The 21378-nt window shown below is 47.9% G+C and overlaps 1 protein-coding gene across 1 annotated transcript in view; it reads left to right on the forward strand.

The window, feature by feature from the left end:
- Positions 1 to 21378, forward strand: part of LOC144948683 (thiosulfate sulfurtransferase/rhodanese-like domain-containing protein 3) — a 48248-nt gene that overhangs the window by 21421 nt on the left and 5449 nt on the right. Inside the window, exons 2-4 of the mRNA XM_078878336.1 lie at positions 18038 to 18213; positions 19638 to 19848; positions 20182 to 20344. Coding sequence (XP_078734462.1) covers positions 18038 to 18213; positions 19638 to 19848; positions 20182 to 20344 — 550 coding nt within the window. The remainder of the gene's footprint in view (positions 1 to 18037; positions 18214 to 19637; positions 19849 to 20181; positions 20345 to 21378) is intronic.

Consider the following 21378-nt stretch of genomic DNA (forward strand, 5'->3'; position numbering starts at 1 on the left):
CGCTCCTGCGACTCTCTGCAGCCACACCGCTGCCTCTAACACACAGCCTTCCTGGCTGTACCCTGGGGTCGGCCCCCGCTCGCCGGCGGTGCCTCCCTCCTCTCGTTCGCCCTCGTGGCCTCACCCTTTTCCATTCACCACCGGACTGACTTCCCCTTCCGGTTTACCCGCTTAAAGCCCCGAACCTTCCCCCCACGTCACATGACTCCACCCCCCCGTGACGTCACCTCCGGAAGGTCGCTTACGCCCGCATTACATATATAAAAGGCAAAGTTGTGAATATGTGTGTCTGTTCAAAATGTTTAGCCTACTTCCCGACATATAACAAACTGGAAATTTGCCATGTGGGTACTTTCCAAACTGAACACCATGCAAAAATTATAAAAATACACTTTAGTTTTTTTTTTTGGGGGGGGGGGGAGCTCAATAATTTATATATTTTTTGCACGGCAAGTAGGCCTCGGCAAGGTAAGGTAATTTACCCTTTTTACCGGGTAAAAGGGTAAATGGTAAATGCTAAAGGTGTCGACATGCCAAGGGGTAAGGTAAAGGGTAGGGTAAAGGTAGCTCGGAAGAATTACCCGGTAGGGTAAAGGTAGCGCGAAGTATTACCCGGTAAATACGGTGCCTTGTTTACCGCTAAAAGCTCCGTGGCTTCCATTTAATAAGTAATATTTTTTTTTACTTTTTTTTAAACACGCTTTTATGAAATGTACTAGTAATGGCAGAACTCCACGACTCCAGGAAGTGGCCCCGAAGCTTGCCATAACGTATGGGACCGTGGGCAAATACAGTCAACGTCAGTTGAGCGTGGACAATTAGACCCAAGCCGAAACATAACGTATAAAAATAATATTTAAAAAAAAATATTTTTTATTTTTATGATAGAATACAGTATTGTCATCAGTATGACATAAGTATAGCAAGTTTGCAACGATACCACATTGGGAAGTAGGTTAAAACTGAGGTACAAAATTTGAGGATACAACGACAACAACGACAAGCGTGTAAAATTGGAATCATCAAGAGTATTCTATATGAATAAAGCGCTCTACCTAGCATTTACCGTTATAAACCTTTTTCATGTGTAGTAGTACCCTAGTAATTACCCTGTAATCGGGTAATTTGTATGGGGTAAGGGTAAAAGGTAGGGTAAAGGTAGGCTCGTTTTTAAATACTTTATATTAACTTCACTTGCTTGCTTGCCTGCGCGCTTACGACCGTGCAAATCTTTCGGTCGTTTTTTAACCCACTTCCCGTGATCCAATCGAGCTGACATTTTGCACACAGACTCGTTGTGCGTGACAATTTATTTTCATAAAAAAGAATTTCCAAAATTTTCCACTTTTTAGGAAAAAATTTTTTTCATATTTAATTTAAAATACCAATGTGATAAAAATGAAACTCTTACTAAAAAAAAACAGAAATGAATAATAAAATAAAACCGATGCCACGCATGTAAAGGATTTATAGTAAAAAACTTTGTTTTTACGGGTTAATTTTTTACCTTTTACTTTACCTTGCCGAGGCCAAACGGCAAGTGAGCTGTGACGTCAAACTATCACGTGACCCGCGCACGTGGAAGCGTCACGCATTATAGTGTAGTGGTTAGCGCGCCGCGCTACGAACCCGGCGACCCGAGTTCGATTCCCGCTCACGGCCACCACCGGTGAGGATTATTTGAACCGGTCCTGGGCCTCCCCTAGCTCGACTCAGCCTCAAACGAGTAACTGGTGTGGTGTGTGAACATCGCCATTGGGGAGACAAAGGCGGCCGGGCGTGGTGAATCCTAGTCCCAGGGGCGAAGCCGGGTAGTTAAGCTAGTATTTATATATATATACAGTACAAGGGTTATGAGTGGTAGCTACTAAAAGTGATGCGGTGAATATGGATGGGGTATGGGGAAGGAGGTGAGTGGGTTCGGGAATTACGGTGGGTACCTAGGGAGGAGAGGTGAGGGGGGGGGTCTTGAGGGAGGAGACAGGGAGGGTGCTCGCTAACACATTCCTGTGGAGGGAGCTGGTAGGAACGTTGGGTTGCTCGGTCAATGGCCAGGGTCAACGGCGGCGTGGTGTATTCCGCAAATATGCCCGACTGTGAGGGCGGGCACAAGCCGGCGTGAGTAGGTTAAACGTTGAGTTTTATAAGGGCACCACGGGGTGACCAGGCCCGCTCCACCCCTCCCACACCCCACCCTCCCCACCCAGCCCCTCCCACCCTCCCCTCCCTACCCAGCCCCTCTCTCCCCACCCAGCCCCGCCCTGCACGACGGACGGACACAATAATCCCCTGTGGGCTGGTGTAACCAGGAGGTTACTACCAGTATGAATTAAGTGCAACGCATGTCGACTACATTCGATAGTTGCGCAACTTATCCGGTGATGGAGGCTGCGTTGGCAGTGGTACACAAGCACAGATAACACAAACATTGACTCCACGCGTTCGTCAATAACACGATCTGGCCTTAAAAAGAACAAAAAATATGTAAATATATATTAAATACAGTTTAACACGTAGGCTTTTGCGACCAATATCATCCATAATGCATTGGGTTAGATGGTGTAAATATAAGTGTGTCGTTAAACCTGCCACCACCCGACACAGCAAATTAGTAAGGTTTGTCACGTAAACAGAACACGTAAACAAATAGTACAGCACACCGGTTGGAGAGCAAATACACAACATTTACAATCTGAGTACGACGTTTCGCCAGTAATTACAACGAGCATCATCAGGCGGACAGACAGATTTGTGGAGAAATCCTCCTGTTTCGTTCCTTAAATAGAGGGATAGACAATCCTTATTAACTGTCTGTGTGGGGTTTAACGACACATTTATAATTACGTTATCTAACCCCAAAAAAACCTGTATTATGGATATAAAATAATGATATAACCAGGTGATGTTTCAGGCAATGCTCCTTCCTGATCTGTGTGCTATGATGAAGGGCCATGCCCAAAACGTCGTCTATTTTTTTTATTTTACCAAAACAATCCCACTGAGCTATGTAGGTAGCTCTTTTTCCGAAGAGACCTGACCACAAATGATAGCTCAACCAAGTGGCTCATCACGTTCAAGTTCATGTATTAGGTAGAGCCCTGTGAGCCATTCGGCTCTTGAATCGGGTGCAACCGCAACAAACAAAAAACTAAAACATGAACAAGAAAACATCTTAAAGTGACTATGTGCAAACTGAAAATCCAGGAAAAAAACAGCAAAAATTCCAGAAAACAGCACCGTACAGCGGCCAAAGACTCTAAAACGCGTGATGTTGATTCTCAATGCGGAGGCAAAAGCCGGAGGATGCGGAGGCAAAAGCCGGAGGACGCGGAGAAAAATCCACGCGACCACGTGGAGAGAAAGAGACACGCAAACTGCAAATATACAGCAGCAGGGGTCTTGTTTGGGATCGAACCCACGACCTCCTCCATACCATGCGAGGTAGTTAACATCTCGCCACGGAGTTGTTGACAAATGTGTTGAGATATGTGTTGTTCTTCGCCGTGCTGTGTGCACCATTGCAGCTGCAGCATCGCCAAAGAATGAATCTTACATAACGGATGCCCCTTCTCTTCTTAAGCCATTTGTCAATAACACTGCGGCCCTTACAATCCTTCTTTACAGCACAGAGAGAGGCCAGGGAGGTAAGGTCATATAGGATGGCGTGGTATATGCTCAGAGGATGAAGGGGCTAGTACAGGGGTCTGCAACCTTTAAGACATAAAGAGCCACTTGGACCCGTTTCCGAAGGAAAAAATAAACTGGGAGCCGCAAAACCATTGCAACTATTAAAACAAATATAACACTGCATATATTGTTTCTTACCTTATTGCTATATACAGGATCATGCAGTCAGCTGTCAATCTGAATAAAAAAAGGACTTTTTCACTTAACAATGTAAAATATATTTTTGCAAATTAATAGCTAAATTACCTGGTTAATGGGATTTTTGCTCCTGAACCTCAGTGCACAGTGTCTGCACATCAGGGCTGTAAGACGTCACCTTCATTTTCACACAGCCTTGCAAGCTGTCATCTGTGAGGCGTGATCGATGTTTGTTTTTAATATAGTTCATGTTGGAGAAGACCTGCTCACATACATATGTGGAGCTGAAGATCGACAGGACTCCAAATGCATACTTTTTCATGTTTATATAAGTGTTGGGGATGGCATTCCATGTTTCGAATACAAGTTTGTCCTGTTTGGGAAGGTTTTCAATATCACTCCATTTATGATTCTGAGCCAGAATGGCCTTCTGACGGGCAACATCCTCAAGAGTAGCGGTCAAGCATTTGAACTTGGACACCCATATATCTTTGTCGGCTATATCGGCCAGTTCCATCTCAAGATCAGGTTGACTTACACCTGCAAATGCAGTCATATTCAATAGGGATGGATCGATCGCCAAGGGAGTGACAGGGAAGGATAATGTCGTTTTTTCCTCTCTGAACTCACAGAATCGTTTCCCAAACGAACTTTGCATTGTGGTGATTGCAGACTTGAAATATTCCAAATTTATCGTATCATGACTTTGTTTGAACTCTCTCAAAGAGGGAAAGTGAGACAGTGTACCTCTCTGTAAATCTTTGACAAACACTGTCAACTTGCGCTCGAATGCCAAAACCTCCTCCAGCATGTGCAGGGCTGTGCCTCCTTTCCCCTGAAGGGTTGTATTTAGCGTGTTTAGATGTGCTGTCATGTCTACCATAAAATGTAATTTTTCCAGCCACTCTGGCTGTTCCAGCTCAGCAAAGGTGAGCTCTTTGCTGCCCAGGAAGGTTTTTACTTCTTCCAAACATGTGACAAAGCAACCGCAACGTTATTGCCTGTCACCGGGCGGGCAGTGTGGAGCGGAGCGGCGACCTGTCAGCAGCGGCAACGCCAGAGCAGGTGTCACAGTGCGCCTCCTCCTCTCGCTAGCATCCGCCCCGGAGCCGCGGTCAAGGTTCAAAAGAGCCGCATGCGGCTCCGGAGCCGCAGGTTGCCGACCCCTGGGCTAGTACTACCAGACATTCACCGCTGCCTAACTGCACGGTCCCCCATGTCAATGTGTTACTCATTTTAGGGTTCTTTTTTAATATGTCCCGGGTTTGACCCAGGTTTTGGTGGATTGAATCCAGACTGTTTGTATTTGGCCTGGGCAGTACGGGAACTGGCATCTGTGTGTGTGGTTGGCAAGAATTGATTTGTAACCGAGATCTGGCACCGATGATGCCGTGTCGAACTCTATTACAGTTTAACGTGACACACACTGCACAGTGGTGAACATAGACCTCGTGCGAACTGAGAAATACGTCCTGGCTTTTTCCGTGAAGAAGTCGACAAATCCCCTCTCTCTCTGCCACATCCTCATTGCCGTTAGTGATCTTCAACCTGGGCTTGGGCACGACACCTCACGATTCATTTTGATGATTCCTGCACTCATCTCACTCTGCTCCGTGAGGCTGCTGATGTCGAGAAAGGGGTGGCCGACCCGTAACAGACCAAGAGGCAAAACGTAGCTGTGAGTTTTGCAACGAGCCAAGTTTATATGCATAACGTTTTTATATTGACAGTCATCCACAAGAGAGGTTTTGGGTTAGATCGCGTAAATATGTGTCGTTGACCCCGCCACCACCCGACATAGCCAATTAGTAATATTGACTGTTTTCGGCACAGCACGGGAGACGTTCATTACCCTTTGCTACTGTGATAGGATGTTCTACGTTATGGTGGGTGAGTGGTGGTGTCGCGGTTAGCATGCTGCCCTACGAACCCGGTGACCCGAGTTCGATTCCCACTCACGGCCAATACCGGTGGCGATTATTTAAACCGTTCCTGGACCTCCCCTAGGTCGACTCGGCCTCAAATGAGTACCCGATGTGTAAACATCGCCATTAGGGAAACAAACGCGGTCAGGCGTGGTCGTGGCCACCCACCCCCTCGTGCACCGTTCCGGCCTTCATAGGTGTTCGCTAACACCACTTGCCCGAACAGTCCGTTAAGGCTATACGGGGGATCTTTGTCTTTGTCCACGTTATGCCCCTTCGTTAGAGCCGCGTGCGATGGATTAAAGAGCGCGCACGCGGCTGGGGAGACGCCAATTGGGCGCCATTGATGTGGAGCGACAACGATGATTTGGTAGTTTGTGGTGGTTCACGAGCCAGACGATTGCGTGAGGAGGAGCGTAGTGGTGAATCATCTCCGTGATGACACCAACACCACCACCACCTCCTCCTTCTTCTTAGTTTGTGTGAGTCAGCCGTTGAGTCGTTTTGTGTTCCGTGATTCTGTTCTGGGTAGTAATCACAGTCAGCGCACATTGACCGAAGGATTTTAATTTCCCATGAGTGCATCATCATCATCACCACCACCACCACCACCAAGAATAACCGTATATGCTGGTGCCATGGTTTGTGCAGATACTTGAGTATTCTCTGGGTAGCTTCTCCCCAGATTCCTCCCACATACTGGAAGGAATTGAGCTAAGGGGCCGTCCATAAATGACATCATGCACCTGGGGGGGGGGGGGTGTCGGACATTTGTGACGATGTGTGACGATGGGGGGGGGGTTGAGAAATGTGACGTCACATCAAAATGCGCAACTTTAAATAAATATAGACAACACCTTCTCCTTAATTAAATATAATTTTTAATAAATGTTTTATCCTATAACATCAGAGTGCAGCGCCACATTAAATACGCACTACAATGACAATAGTTTAAAGCGATTTGAAGCATGTTTTCTTTTGGAGGGGGGGGGGGCAGAGCTTTGTGACGTCATATTTGAGGGGGGATCTGACTTTTTGTGACGCCGTGTGACGAAGGGGTGGGGGGGGTCAAAATCGTCCAAAATCGCGTGACGTAATTTATGGACGGCCCCTAAAACATCAAAATGCTGGATCCTCTTGAACAAAGCGAATAAATAATTTCTTAAGATTTTTTTTTCTCGCTTCGATAAAAAAAATTAACCCAAATATCCTCCTGGTATCCTCAGCTCGTCAGTTATTCACCAAAGCTAAAATAAAAAATATATTTTTTATTTTAACAGGTAAGGCCCACTAAGCTTTTCAGCTCTTTTTCGGAAGCAACCTTGCTATCACAAACGACAGCTCAACGAAGTGGCTCATCACGTGGTAATTTACAGCAGCCAAATACTCTGAACGCGTGTTTCTAAATTAAACGTCACAGTACACGCATTGTAAATGTTGTAGTGGGTTGACTCTCCAACACACAACCGGTGTGCTGAACTAGTAACGAATTGGCACGTTTCGTTTACGTGACAAACCTCACTACTTAGCTGTGTTGGGTAATGGCGGCGGGTTTAACAACACATTTAGATTTACGCGATTTAACTAAGAAAACATTATATTATGGATAACTAACTGTACTACCGGCTTCGCCCGAGACTTGGATCCACCACGCCCGGCCGCCTTTGTCTTCCCAGTGGCGATGTTCACACACCACAGCAGTTACTCGTTTGAGGCTGAGTCGACCTAGGGGAGGCCCAGGACCGATTCAAATGATCATCACCGGTGGTGGTGGCCGTGAGCGGGAATCGAACTCGGGTCGCCGGGTTCGTTGCGCAGCGCGCTTACCATTACACGACAATGCGTTACGCTTCCACATGCGTGGGTCACGTGACAGATTTGACGTCACAGCTCACTTGCTGTGCAAAAAATATATGCATTATTGAGCTCCCCCCCCCCAAAAAAAACTAAAGTGTATTTTTATAATTTTTGCATGGTGTGCAGTCTGGAAAGTACCCACATGGAAAATTTCCGGTTTGTTGCATGTCGGGAAGTACGCTAAACATTTTGAACAGACACACATTCACAACTTTGCCTTTTATATAGATGGAGATGTATGCGTATTCTCCAATCCATGTGTTCCTCTGTCTCTCCAATGTCATTTTCCCAGCGTGCATCTCTCCACGCTTCCTCGTGCACTTTTGTCAATTGCTCCATAGTCTTCAGCATTGTCTATGTTTCTAATTAATGTGTCACAGCAGGTAAGCAATGCCACTTTTCATTTTCAAGTTCAGCTCTTGGTGTGGTTCTATTCATGCGTATGGCAATATCTCCCAACAGCTAGATGCCAATGTTGAGGTCTGCTAGCCACGACGAGAGGGCTTCGGGAGATAATTTGTGTAGTTTTGCTCCCTCCTCCATTCATAGTGCAGACTAAATTGGTTTATTATACGGTCCATAGTTTGGGTTTCATGGCCACTATCACGCCATTGTGGTGTGTTTTCAATTTTCAATTCGTGAAGGAGACGTGCGCAAGCTGCCTGTTGATGTTCTGATATGGCTGACGGTTCCACGAGTGTCTTCGAGGAATGCCAAAGCCAGGAGGCGCGATGTTTGGGTCCGAATGCCGCTGTTTACTCTGGAACGTCCGTGTTGTTTCACTCTGTTCACACAGCAGCGTCCTTCCGCATCTGGGTGAGATTTTAGGATGGTGACTGTGTGATCCCAGAAGGGGGATCAGCGCTCGAGCCGGAGGCGAGGTGCATTTGGTTGACGTTTTAGTGAATGGGTGGGCTGGCGTTGGTGTGCCATGTGCCGTGTGTGAATGTTAAACTGGGAGAAACAAACTCGGCTCGGTAGGCGTGATGCCCTCGTATGTTGCTGCCCGTTCTTTCATTTTTGGTCATTGCTCTTTTGCAATTACATGGTCAGACTTCCCATAAAATCAGAGACAAATCCGATATACCGGTGGTCTTCATTGCAAGGCCCCGCGAGACACTGGCAGCTCCTGGTGGCCTTTAGTTCAGTCCCTGAAGTGCGGCCCCCGACAATACACAAAGAGTGAAAACATCCCCATAATAATCATCGTGCTGTCAAACTTTCAGTGGTTTCAAATGTGTGGCGGCCCTTATACATTGTTGATGATGTCTTATCAGCGAATGTGCCCCCCCCCCCCCGCTCTGAAAATTTGTGAAGAACACTGCGATGTGCACTCCCCTTGTACAATCAATACTTACACTTTTATATGAATGAGTATGTGTTTCTTTTTTTTTATGAATGTGTGTATATAAATACGTGCACATTGAGAGGAGGAGGCTTGTGAAGGACGCTGCTACTGGGCAGTTGTAGGCAGTGGCCCTCCAGAAAAAACGGAGGGCAACGAGCAGAACGTCGGGCGACTAAAATGCAGCAAGTTGGCACAGTAGGGGTACAGCTGGTGCATCTGCCTGTCATCTCAGTTAGCCAACCCATGGCACCTAGGCCTGTCCCGTGACCTCCTGCCAGCAGCGAGCCTTCTGACACTTCACGTGGCCTCAAAGTGCACCTGGCCTGGCACGGGCACTGTGGCGATGTCAACGTCACTTGAGTGGCGAACGGTGGGGTATTGGTTGGGGTATTGGTGGGGTATTGCACATTGAGAGACGGGAGGGCCAGCATTGATTGGAGAACATACGCAGATTCGTGACAGCCATCCCAGCCTCGAGGGGACGATGGTCCAGAAGAACAACATCGGAGTGGTGGCCCAGGGATTGCAAATGCCCTCCGAGAGGTCGTCCAGTTGAGAGACGGAGCGATGAAATCGGGTTTGTTATCTCGCAGTGGTCGTGGAAGGCGACGGGCGGCTTAGGGGTGGCCTTCATCCAGCAGCGGATTGATCATGGCTGGGTTATATGATGACGACATATATCATCATCACCATTAAACGACCCTGACGCCACATGATATGCCACGTGGTTGGATGCAGTCGCCCTGACGCCTGCTGTAACACATTCCTGCGGAGGGAGCTGGTAGGAACGTTGGGTTGCTCGGTCAATGGCCAGGGTCAACGGCGGCGTGGTGTATTCCGCAAATATGCCCGATTGTGAGGGCGGGCACAAGCCGACGTGAGTAGGTTAAATGTTGAGTTTTATAAGGGCACCACGGGGTGACCAGCCCCACCCCTCCCACCCCCCACCCATCCCCACCCTCCCTACCCAGCCTCTTCCCACCCTCCCCACCCAGCACCTCCACACCAAGCCCCTCCCCACCCTCCCCTCCCCACCCAGCCCCACCCTCCCCACCCAGCCCCTCCTCACCCTCCCCTCCCCACCCAGCCCCTCCCTCCCCACCCAGCCCCTCCCTGCACGACAGACGGACGGACACAATAGTCCCCTGTGGGCTGGTGTAACCAGGAGGTTCCTACCTGTATATTTGGATTTTGCGGTGTGTCTCTCTCTCCGTTGTCGCGTGGATTTTTCTCCCGGATGCTCCGGTCTTTCCCTCCACATTTAGAATCAACATCACGCGTTTGCGGCATTTGGCTGCTATACATTTTCACACGATAAGCCGCTTCTTTGAGCTGTCATTTGTGATTATAGCCAGCCAAGTCGCTTCTGAAAAAGAGATGTTTAGCTCAGTGGGCCTTATCTGGTAAAATACTAAAATAAATCGTCCTATGTGATACACAAAGGGCAACAAGGAGATACACCCTGGTGTGAATCGACTTGCCCGGTCATGATTAAATATTTGACAGGCTGTTGGAATTCCTTACTCTGTTTGCCCACGGAAGGGAGGTGGTCTACAACGTCGATCTTCATGACACCGTATAGACAACAACTTTGACGCGTGAAATAAAAAAAAACAAAAAAACGATTTCCCGCACCGCGACGGACACGACTTGAGCAGAGAGATCCCCCGCCAGGGCCACCAATCAGCGTTGGCGGCACCGTAAAAAACGCCGCACCGAGCGAACCGGTCTCGTGCACGCGGGCGTGGAGATGCGCGTCGGTGATTGGGCAGTTGGGCGTGGGGGGTTCCTTTGTTTGCGGGGGGGCGGGGCGGGGGGCTCGTCACGTGACAAAGAGCCTCGTGGCAAGCCGGGTGCCCCTTCTTGGCTCTATAAAGACTCAAAATAGCCTCTAACAGCATGAGGGTCCCAACGCTTTGATTGTTTTGCAGTGATATCCCAGAAATAAGCTTCTACCCGTTGTGACGAGAATCAGGCGTGAGCAGCTTAGCTAACTTACCTAAACGATTTTTATTTTACCAAGTAAAGCCAACGAAGCTACGTAGATTTTTCAGAACAGACCTGGTCACAAATGATAGCTCAACGAAGTGGCTTATCACGTGGACATTTCTTGCACCCAAATACTCCAGGCGTCAGGGTCGTGATCGAACCCCACAACCTCTTGTCGACCAGGCGAGGGAATTAACATCTCGCCACAGATGAGAAAGAGATGAGAGAGAAGGATAAGGGGTAAGATAGCGATCCATTTCAAAAGGAGAGCAATGTGCCTCGATGTCACTGCAAGGACCCATTGCTCCACCAGCAGCAACTCGTCCACACTCTTTGAAATTTAATTGCTGGTCGCAATCCCTGTCCTGTCCCATACTGCCTCCCCCTGTAAGCCCCTCTAGCCAAGCGTATAATCCTCTAAGTCACCTTACCCCTCTCTTGCCTGTACGGAGGTCAGATCTGTTGATCCAAGCAGCATTTGTTTAACAAGCCTGACTCTGCTGATGAGAACCAAAAGGTCAAAACCGGTCCAGAGGTTTTTATTTTGTTTGATAATATCGGTCAGGAAGGCCGATAGGCTGATAGAAAAAACACATAAATTGCTGTTTATTTGCAGAGACACTGAACTGATACTCTTAGGTTTTATCGGTAAAGTCACGTAGGCAAAAATGAAAATAAAAAATAAAATAATAGAAGTACTAATTTATTGCATCACTTGATGGAGTAAATTTAGCTGTGACGGTCCCACCTGATGACGGAGACTTGTGTTGCCTCCGAAACGTCGTGATTTATTATTTTATTTATATGATTAATTCTATTATTTAATTATTTAGTTATTTTTCCCTACGTGACTTTACCTAAAAAACCTAAGAGTATGAATCCTTGCAGTCACGAAAGCTTCAAATCTAGACACTGAACTGAGTTCATTTGATATTTTTTTCCTGAGCATCTCCATTGCCCCGACCCTGCACACTCATCATGAATTGGCTGAAAACATCCTAAAATTTAAAAAAACGCGTGTAGCAGCAGGACCCTCATGAAACAGGGTCCTTCGACTCAGCGTGGCTTTCCTGGATACAAAAGAGAAAAACAACGATTACTCTTATTGACATAAATTCAATCACAATCATCACTAGCACTGTCTTAAAAAAAGAAGGCAACACAAGTTAATACCGGGCAACGTTTCGGGAAACAGCCCTTCTTCACGATTTTATTTATTTATTTTCATTTCGGCAATTTCACGGCCATCCTCAGCTGCAGAGAGGTATCTCTAGATTGGTTACCTCTACCAGGGCCCACTCGAGTTTCCTGAATTAGCTTTTTCTGAGACTGGAAGGTTTTTTTTCCACTTCCTAATCGTATATACATTGGTGTGCGTGACGACACCTGTGTCTGTGTGTGTTGGGGAGGCAAGTCGAGTTTAATACTGGTAGGGACCTCCTGGTTACACCAGCCCACAGGGGGTTATTGTGTCCGTCCGTCCGTCGTGCAGGGAGGGGCTGGGTGGGGAGGGAAGGGCTGGGTGGGGAGGGAGGGTGGGGAGGGGCTTTGGTGGGGAGGGTGGGGCTGGGTGCCCTTATAAAACTCAACGTTTAACCTACTCACGCCGGCTTGTGCCCACCCTCACAATCGGGCATATTTGCGGAATACACCACGCCGCTGTTGACCCTGGCCATTGACCGAGCAACCCATCGTTCCTACCAGCTCCCTCCGCAGGAATGTGTTTTGGTTTTAAAACGTGCGGCGCCTTTCTCGGCAAATCACATTCATACTCAACGTAGCGTTTGATCATTTTAAATAAAAAGGGTCGTGGTTAGCGCACTGCGTTAGGAGCCCGGTGATCCGAGCTCAATTCCTGTTCATGGCCAGCACCAGTGGCGATCATCCGAACCGGTCCTGGGCCTCGCCTATGTCGACTCGGCCTCAAATGAGTACCGGGTACGGTATGTAGTAAACATCGCCACTCGGGAGACAAAGGCGGCCGGGCGTAGTGCTGGCCACCCACCCCCTCGTGTGCCGTGCCGGCCTTCATAGGTCCTTGCCCCGAAAGTGCTGTGCGGGAGATCTTTGTCTTCGTGTTTGGGAGCGCGTGTGTTTATTGTGTTCACATTTGGCTGAGTGCTCGGAGTGCTGAAGACGGCGCTTCCTTTGTGAGCTGCCCACAATCTCGTACACCCGGGGGGGGGGGGGTTTCTCTCGATTGTAAACTCGATTGTCAAGCGGAGCTGATCGATGCTCGCAGCCAGATCACGCAGAATTGCACGCAAACTCCTCCATCATAAAAAAAAATGTTATATTTATTTTGACAATATCCAAACCTCAGAATTAAGATATCAGTTTTGACCGTGACCGTTAAACCTGACATTTAAATATTTGTAATTCTGAGACTTTGGATGTAACTTTGAACGCAGAGTGACAAAACGCCAATCTTGTAGCAGCGTGTGCCGGGTCAACGTGCCCCCTATCGCGTGAACGTAAACATCTCCCTTGAAGGGGGTTTATTTTTTTAGTAGAAGAAGGAGCTTTGTGAAAACCCTCTTTGTCCCTTGCCCGTTCTTAGACACTTTGGGTGACCGGAGCGTTCCTGTGAGATTTCCGAATGGACTCCTTACGTGGCACGGACGCCGGTTGCGCGGCGGTGCCACGATTGGCAAAATAGAACGGGCGCCGTTTAAAAAACAAATCCGCGCATTGAAGACAGTACGTCCTGCATGTGAATTATTTTTTAATAACGATTGCCGTTGGAGGGAGCCGAACATCGTGTGTTGGCATCGGGACCGCATTCTCACGGGAAATGCGTTTCTCCTGGAAACCCACGCAAATTGGTGGCACTGGGACCCCAACCAGCGCTCGAGGAGGGATATTTGATTCGCTCTTCCACACTGTGCAGACGTCTCGGAGGATGTGTTGGGGGTGTAATCACGCTTTGCCCCACCAATACGTGGCCTTGCCGATGGACTGACCATGGTGCGCGCCCACTTACACGGTCGGGTGCACAGAGGCGGTGGGGGCTTAAAGCAAAAGCACAAAATTCAACGCACTCCGAAACAACCGCTGTATTATAATACGAACATATTTTTTATATAACTAGCGGGAAGTACCCGGCGTTGCCCGGGCGAAACATATATTTCAAAACTTCTCTTAAAAACCTTACATATACATACACAGATACGAACATATGTATCTCTAATTGGTGACAATTCAGGCAATGGGCTATTTGTTATAGCGCCAAGAAACATGCCCATTTGGGGTTTGAGAACCCTGCGTCTTTAAGTTCAACCGTCGTGCCAGGAGACGGGATCGAACCTGTCGTCATCTCTGGGTTGCACGTCCAGGGCGCTGACAATTCCATCACTGCGGCAACTCCCTCCAGCTGTCGGCTGAACGTAATATATTCCGTGCTTTATTGATCGAGACATTTCTCAATGTGCAACAACAACAACAACAAAATGGTTACCGGGTTTTTGTTTTATTTCTTTCACGTGGTTACCAGCTGTGCAGAAAATATATTTTAACAATCCTCTCGACACCAAGAGTGTATAATCATGCACCACGTAAGACCATGCACTTACACGCATGTTGTTCCCTCGTTCAGGTACTGTGAGATATTCTTCTAGATCTTCCCATGATGCGTCCCGGGTTTTTTTTCTGTCTCCAGAGGTGGCGTTCCCAGGTGTTGGGCGGTGCAACAATTCTACTCTTGCGCATGATGACAGCAGCAATACGGGTTCAGGAGTTACAATGTCGAGGTCTCATAGTCACGATGAGAGGGCTTTAGGAGAGAGATTGTGGAATTTTGCTATTCCTCTGTTGAAGAAGAGCAGACTACAGTGGGTTTAATCTAGATTTGAAGTTTTCGTGACTGCAGGGATCCATACTCTTTGGTTCTTTCGGTAAAGTCACGTAGGTATAAAAAAAAATTAAATAACGACGTTTCGATCGCAACACAAGCAATCATCATCAGGTGGGAAAACCACAGCAAGAAAATTACTATACGGTCCATAGTTTTGGTTGCATGGCCACAATTACACTACCCTGGCTTGTCGTTAATGTGTCTCTCTATACACCATCATCCATGTGCCTCCATGGGGTTGATCATATTTGTCAATAGTTTTGGTCTGCATGGGCCACAATCGAACTGCTGTGGCCGGTGTCTTTAATGATCCATTCAGAAAAGAAAGATGAATATCGCCCAACGTTCTGCAGCCTTTCTTCTTATGTACAGCGAACATCTAATAAAAAATATTTAGAAAAACAGGTCAACTTGAAATGCCCTCTAGATGTCCCGTGGTGATGTGGCAAAACCTCAAACTCGCTTCGGTGAACAAAAGTCTCCTGGAAACGGGTTCCTAGATCTCGGTGCCAAATCAGTAACCGCGGAAATGGAACTCTCTAGCAATTCAAGGAGGGTTGAGATAACGCACAAATATTGTTGATTGTTATGAAAGAGATAATGGTTTTTGCTTGCGCTTGAGCAAGAGCAATATTAGATACGGTGTGTGTAGGGGAAAGGAAATGAATGCATTCGAGGTATTCCTGTTAGTTTCAAAGAAGCAGGACAGTATTGAATTAAAACCATGAAGCTGTGACTTCAACAACTGGCAGAAGCAGTACTTATGGTGGTGCTGGCTGCTACCACTACAAGCACTGCTCTGCCGACTATTACTACTACTACAGTATTTCCTACTTTTATTGGTACCAGGTAAGGCCCACTGAGCTACATGGTTATTTTTCAGAAGCAACCTGGCCACAAATGATAGCTCAACGAAGTGACTTATGGGAAAATGTATAGCAGCCAAACACTCCAAGGACACTTTTCTAATTGGGGAGGGAAAACCCGGAGGACCCGACGAAAAATCCACGTGAACACGGGGAGAACCATGCACACTCCAAATATACGGATTATCAGGGTTAGAATCCAACGCACGACCTCCTGCATACCGAGAGAGGGAGTTAACATGTCGTTATTGTGCCACCGTGGAAATTCCACATTCCGATGACAGTGTGAAGTCTATCCATAAGGCAACTGCTGTTGACTTCCCTACAAAGTGGTGCTTATGTGATCGACCCCAGATGGATGAGATTATGCGCTGAGTCATCCGCCAGATGTTATCTCCCTCGCCTGGTATGCGGGAGGTCGTGGGTTTGATCAGGTGTCAGGGTCGAGATCCAATTACACTGGTCAACACACTTTTTCTGGCATAAGGTATTACTGTACAACGGTTTAAAGGTAATTTTGGGGTGCTGATTCCAAATCTGGCATCAATAAGAAGAAAAATATTAAATAAATGTGGATATCAACATAAAATGATATTATAAACACACTATCCTAAAAATACAGCACCATATTTTAACACTAAAGCAGTCACTGACTCGCAACAACTTACAATCATAAGTGACAGAGTTAATTTCGGGTAAAATCAATGAAAATAGGGTATGCCTATAGCATAAAATGAGATGTGATAGAGCAAATTTGAGATCAGATTTGGAATCAGCACCCTGAAATTAGTCTAAAACAGCTGTAAAAGTCCAGGCCAGAATTATTTTTTTTTTGTTGACCAGTGTTATAATTGGAATTTGCGTGTCTCTCTCTCCCCGCGGTCGCGTGGATTTTTCTCTGAGTCCTACGGTTTTTTCCCTCCACATATAGAATCAACATGCAATTAGTATTTGGCTGCTATACATTTCCACGGTATCAGCTACTTCGTTGAGCTATCATTTGTGACAGCCAGGTCGCTTCTGAAAAATGGCTACAATATAGCTCAGTGGGCCTTATCTGGTAAAATAAATGAAAAAATTATAAGATATGATACACAAAGGGCACACCCTGGCGTGAATCGGCTTGCCCGGTCATGTTTAAATGTTTGACAGGCTGTTGAGATGTATAGCTCAGTGGGCCTTACCTGGCAAAATCAAATTAGTCGTAGTTTTAGTTGAGGATTTGAACTCGCAGCGTTTACGATGGCTGTCCTCCCGCCGAGCCACGCGGTCGAATACGCCGTGTTTAGTTAAGCCCCGGCCGAGTAACAGTGTTGCCCATCACGCTATCGTTGCCGGGTGAAATAAACTTAACTATTCAAAACTATTTTTTTTATTCTACAAGGTAAGGCCCGCCTCCTTTGAGCACATATCTCTAAGGTGGTTCTCAATGTAATTTTTACACATGAGAAATATTGCCAGGATCCATCGTTTCCTGCCATCCGCAGACTTGGAGACACTGGTCCATGCTTTTGTGTTATCTCGACTACTGCAACGCCTCACTGATTGGGATACCGACCAAAGTACTGGGCAGACTCCAGCTTGTTCAGAATACAGCTGCTAGAGTGCTAACACCACGTACACCATTCCGTGAGCATATTACACCAGTCCTCTTATTCCTTCATTGGCTACCGGTCAAACTCCGAGTGGATTTTAAGATACTGCTATTAACCTATTATGCTTTTAAAGGGCTCACCCACACTACTTGCAGGAACTAACACATTTATATATTCAATCAAAGTCATTAACATATTCTGATCTCCAACTGCTCAGCACTTCCAGATCTACTGGTTGTTCTCTTTTGGTGATCGGGCTTTTGTTAGCGTGGCACCTGAACTATGGAACGCCTTGCCACTTGAAATCAGTCAACTGGAATCAGTAGATATACTCAAGTCCGCTTTGCAAACCTTCCCTCTTTAGTTTGGTCGGTTGCCCCGGTTCTATTTTTGTTTCCTGCTTTCCATGCATTGTGCATTGAGATCTTAGGATGGAATGCACATTATAAATTAGAATTATTATTGTCAAAAGCGACCTGGCAACAAATAACAGCTTAATAAGTGGCTTATCGGGTAGAAATTTATAGTGGCCAAATACTCTAAACGCGTGACGTTGATTCTAAAATTGAAGTTAAATACCAGACGACCCGGAGAAAAATCCACGCAACCACGGGCAGAGAGATACATGCGAAATACAAATATACAGCAGCAGGCGTCAGAGTCGGGATCGAACCCACGGCCTCCTGCACACCAGCCGAGGTAGTTAACATCTCGCCACCGTGGCGCCCTCAAAGAAACGTTTTCGAGTGTCCGTCCGTGGCTGCCGCGTCTGTCCACAGGTGCCCTGTTGACCCCGTGGTGGCAGCGCGGCCTGGTGACTGCAGGCCGCCCCTTGCTGGTGACTCACGCCGACGAGGTCAGCAGTCGCCCTCAGGCCCGGCCGGACGTCGGCAACGCGCGGCCAGGGCCACAACTTGACGACATCAACGATGGATTTCAGGCCAAGATCGACGACGTACGTGGTCGCGCGCCCACAAATCTACCTCTGGCCCACCCCAAGTCTCCCTTCGGAGCCCATGGTGCCAGAGCAGAAATCGGTAGAGTCCCACCTCAATGTTAGCAACACTTTTAGCCCTATCGATGTATTTACGTGGCCAACAAAGTAACCCCCCCCACTCCCCGACACTAATTGAAAGTGTGTTGTCGTGTAATTCACCGCGATTGGCCACGTTGAGAAGTGTTGGAGACTGCGAAAGTAACAACCGCATCCGGTGGTCCCGGCAAGTGAGATATCCGCTCTGGCCTGCTCCCGGACTTCTTCGTGGTTGTACCACTGATATGGTGGCCGCAATCCACAACTCTCACCCCCCGCTCCCTGCCATCCACACACCACCCTCCTCATCCCGCCCGATCCGAGAGATGGAGCCCAGCCCGATTGTGGTGTTCAAAATGTTCCCACTAAAATTCGTTGTCTTACACGTATATACTGTCTTACGAAACGCGATCACAGATTCCACCAATTATCGGATGGTTCTGACTTTTTTCAAATAGCGGTGCGCAGACGCGCACGCCACGAACCAACTCAACACTTTCGTCAATAGCACTCTGCGGCCTTAAAAAATGAAAAAGTTATCTGTAAAAAGTGACGTTTTGGCCAATAGCCCTTTTTCATATCACAGCCACAGAAAGGCCAGGGTGATGGAATAAATGAAAATGGTTGATTCCAGTGTCAACTCGTGCCCATCGTGTCTCATTCTTCTGGCCGTGACCCTCGCCGTGAACACGCGGGGTGGTTATTCACCAATCAAGTTGCCAACGTTCGGTAGGCCGCACGCCGTTGTCCTCTTGCTTCTGCTTCGTGTCTCTCCCGGCACTCGAGGGGCCCCAGCTCACCCCACGTGTCTCTCACTCGTCACAGCCACCACCCACACACAGGCAGCCTACTGGCGGTGGCTAGATGTTAATTACTTCGCCTGGTATACAGGAAGTCGTGGGTGCGATCCCAACCCTGGTGCCTGCTGTACATTTGAAGTGTGCCTGTCTCTCTCTCCCCGTGATCGTGTGGATTTTTCTCCGCATCCTCCGGTTTTTCCCTCCACGTTTTTAATCAACACCACGCGTTCAGAGTATTTGACTGTTATAAATTTCCACGCGATAAGCCACTTCGTTGGCACTACCATTTGTGATAGCCAGGTCGCTTCTGAAAAAGAGCTACATAACCTAGTGGGCCTTACCTGGTAAAATACAAAAAATAGGAATAGAAGGACCCATCGTGATGCCTGTTCATTCGCACCGACTCACCAACTCACCGATCATACACCAGCACACCAACCAGGCCTCCCAAATGCATTATCCGTTGAAAGCTCGTCGAATCGACGGCGCGTCGAGTCCACGGCTCGTCGAATCGACATTGCCCGTCTGTCGTTGGGCCGCCGCCAGATCGAGGAGCTGGTGGGGAAGCCCGCCTGGGCCGAAGAGTCGGCGCTGGGGTCGGCTTCGCAGCCCCTGGAGGGGCCCGAGGGGGTCGTGTCGGTGCCGTACGAGGAGCTGAAGGCGCTGCTGGCGGCCTCTGCCGTGTGGCTCGTGGATGTGCGCGAGCCCTCGGAGCTCAAGGAGAACGGCACCATCGAGGGCTGCGTCAATGTCCCACGTGAGTGCTGCCCGCCAATCGCTGTTGCTATTATTGTCGTCGTCATAGTCGTCATCATAGTCGTCATCGTCGTCGTCATCATCGTCGTCGTCATAGTCGTCATCACGCTTGTTGGGGTGGCTTTAAGGCGCGACAGCAAACATGTGCGAACGCCACCTGGTCCCCCTTTACGGGATCGAGTGTTTCCCTCTCGAACACACGCGTGTAGGCATTTGGCCGCTGTAAATGTCCACTCGATAAGCCACTTGGGGCCGGCCTTCGCAGGACGCGGCTCGCGAGCAGCGCTTGCCCCAATAGTCCGCACGCGATGGCAGATCTTCGTCTTTGTTGCAGTGGGGGAGCTGGGGGAGGCTCTGCAGCTGTCCCCGCGTGAGTTCCGCGCGCACTACGGATCGGAGCTCGCCGCCCCGAACGCCCCCAACACCGTCTTCCTGTGCCGCGCGGGGAGGCGCAGCAAGGAGGCGCTGGTCATCGCGCAGAAGCTGGGATACACCAGGTACACGAGATGCAGCCGCCACACGCTCGACAACAACAACAACACTCACCAACAACAACACTCAGCAACACTCAGCAGCAACAACAATTCACCAACAACACTCAGCAATAACTCAGCAACAACAACACTTACCAACACTCAACAACAACAACACTCACCAACAACAACACTCGGCAATACTCAGCAGCAACAACAATTCACCAACAACACTCAGCAACAACAACACTCAGCAATAACTCAGCAACAACAATCATCAACAACGACAATTACCAACAACAACTTACCAACACTCAACAACAACAACAATCATCAACAACGACAATTACCAACAACAACACTTACAAACACTCACCAACAACAACACTCACCAACAACAACACTCATCAACACTCAGCAGCAACAACAATTCACCAACAACACTCAGCAACAACTCGGCAACAACAACAATTCACCAACAACACTCACCAACAACAACACTTACCAACACTCAACAACAACAACACTCAACAACAACATCACTCAACAACAACAGTCAGCAACAACATCACTCAACAACACTCAACAAAAACACTCACCAACAACAACACTCGGCTTTGTGGGTTCGAAGTCTGGGCTTATGGGATCGTAGTCTGGGTTTATGGGATCGTAGTCTGAGTTTAATGGTTTGCTAGTTCAGGTTTGTGGGTTCGTAGTCTGGGTTTATGGGATCGTAGTCTGGGTTTATGGGATCGTAGTCTGGGTTTATGGGATCGTAGTCTGGGTTCATGGGTTGGTAGTCTGGGTGTTTGGGTTCGTAGTCCCAAGTTTGAGGATTCTGAGCATGGTTTTGTGTTTGTGGTCCAGGGTACCATGAACACCGTGTCCGATTAGCACGTTTGGCTACGTATGGTGCGAAACAAGTTCTACATACATGGCATCTAAGGGTTTTAAATGTATTGTTGTCTCTTTTATATTTTTAACTAAGGTGTCTACCTATTACTATTTTGTGTAACTTTCATTGATGTGATGTTACGTTGACTGGCGCAGCAGTCTGA

The sequence above is a fragment of the Lampetra fluviatilis genome, chromosome 50 (genome assembly GCF_964198595.1).
Source record: "Lampetra fluviatilis chromosome 50, kcLamFluv1.1, whole genome shotgun sequence".
NCBI lineage: Eukaryota > Metazoa > Chordata > Hyperoartia > Petromyzontiformes > Petromyzontidae > Lampetra > Lampetra fluviatilis.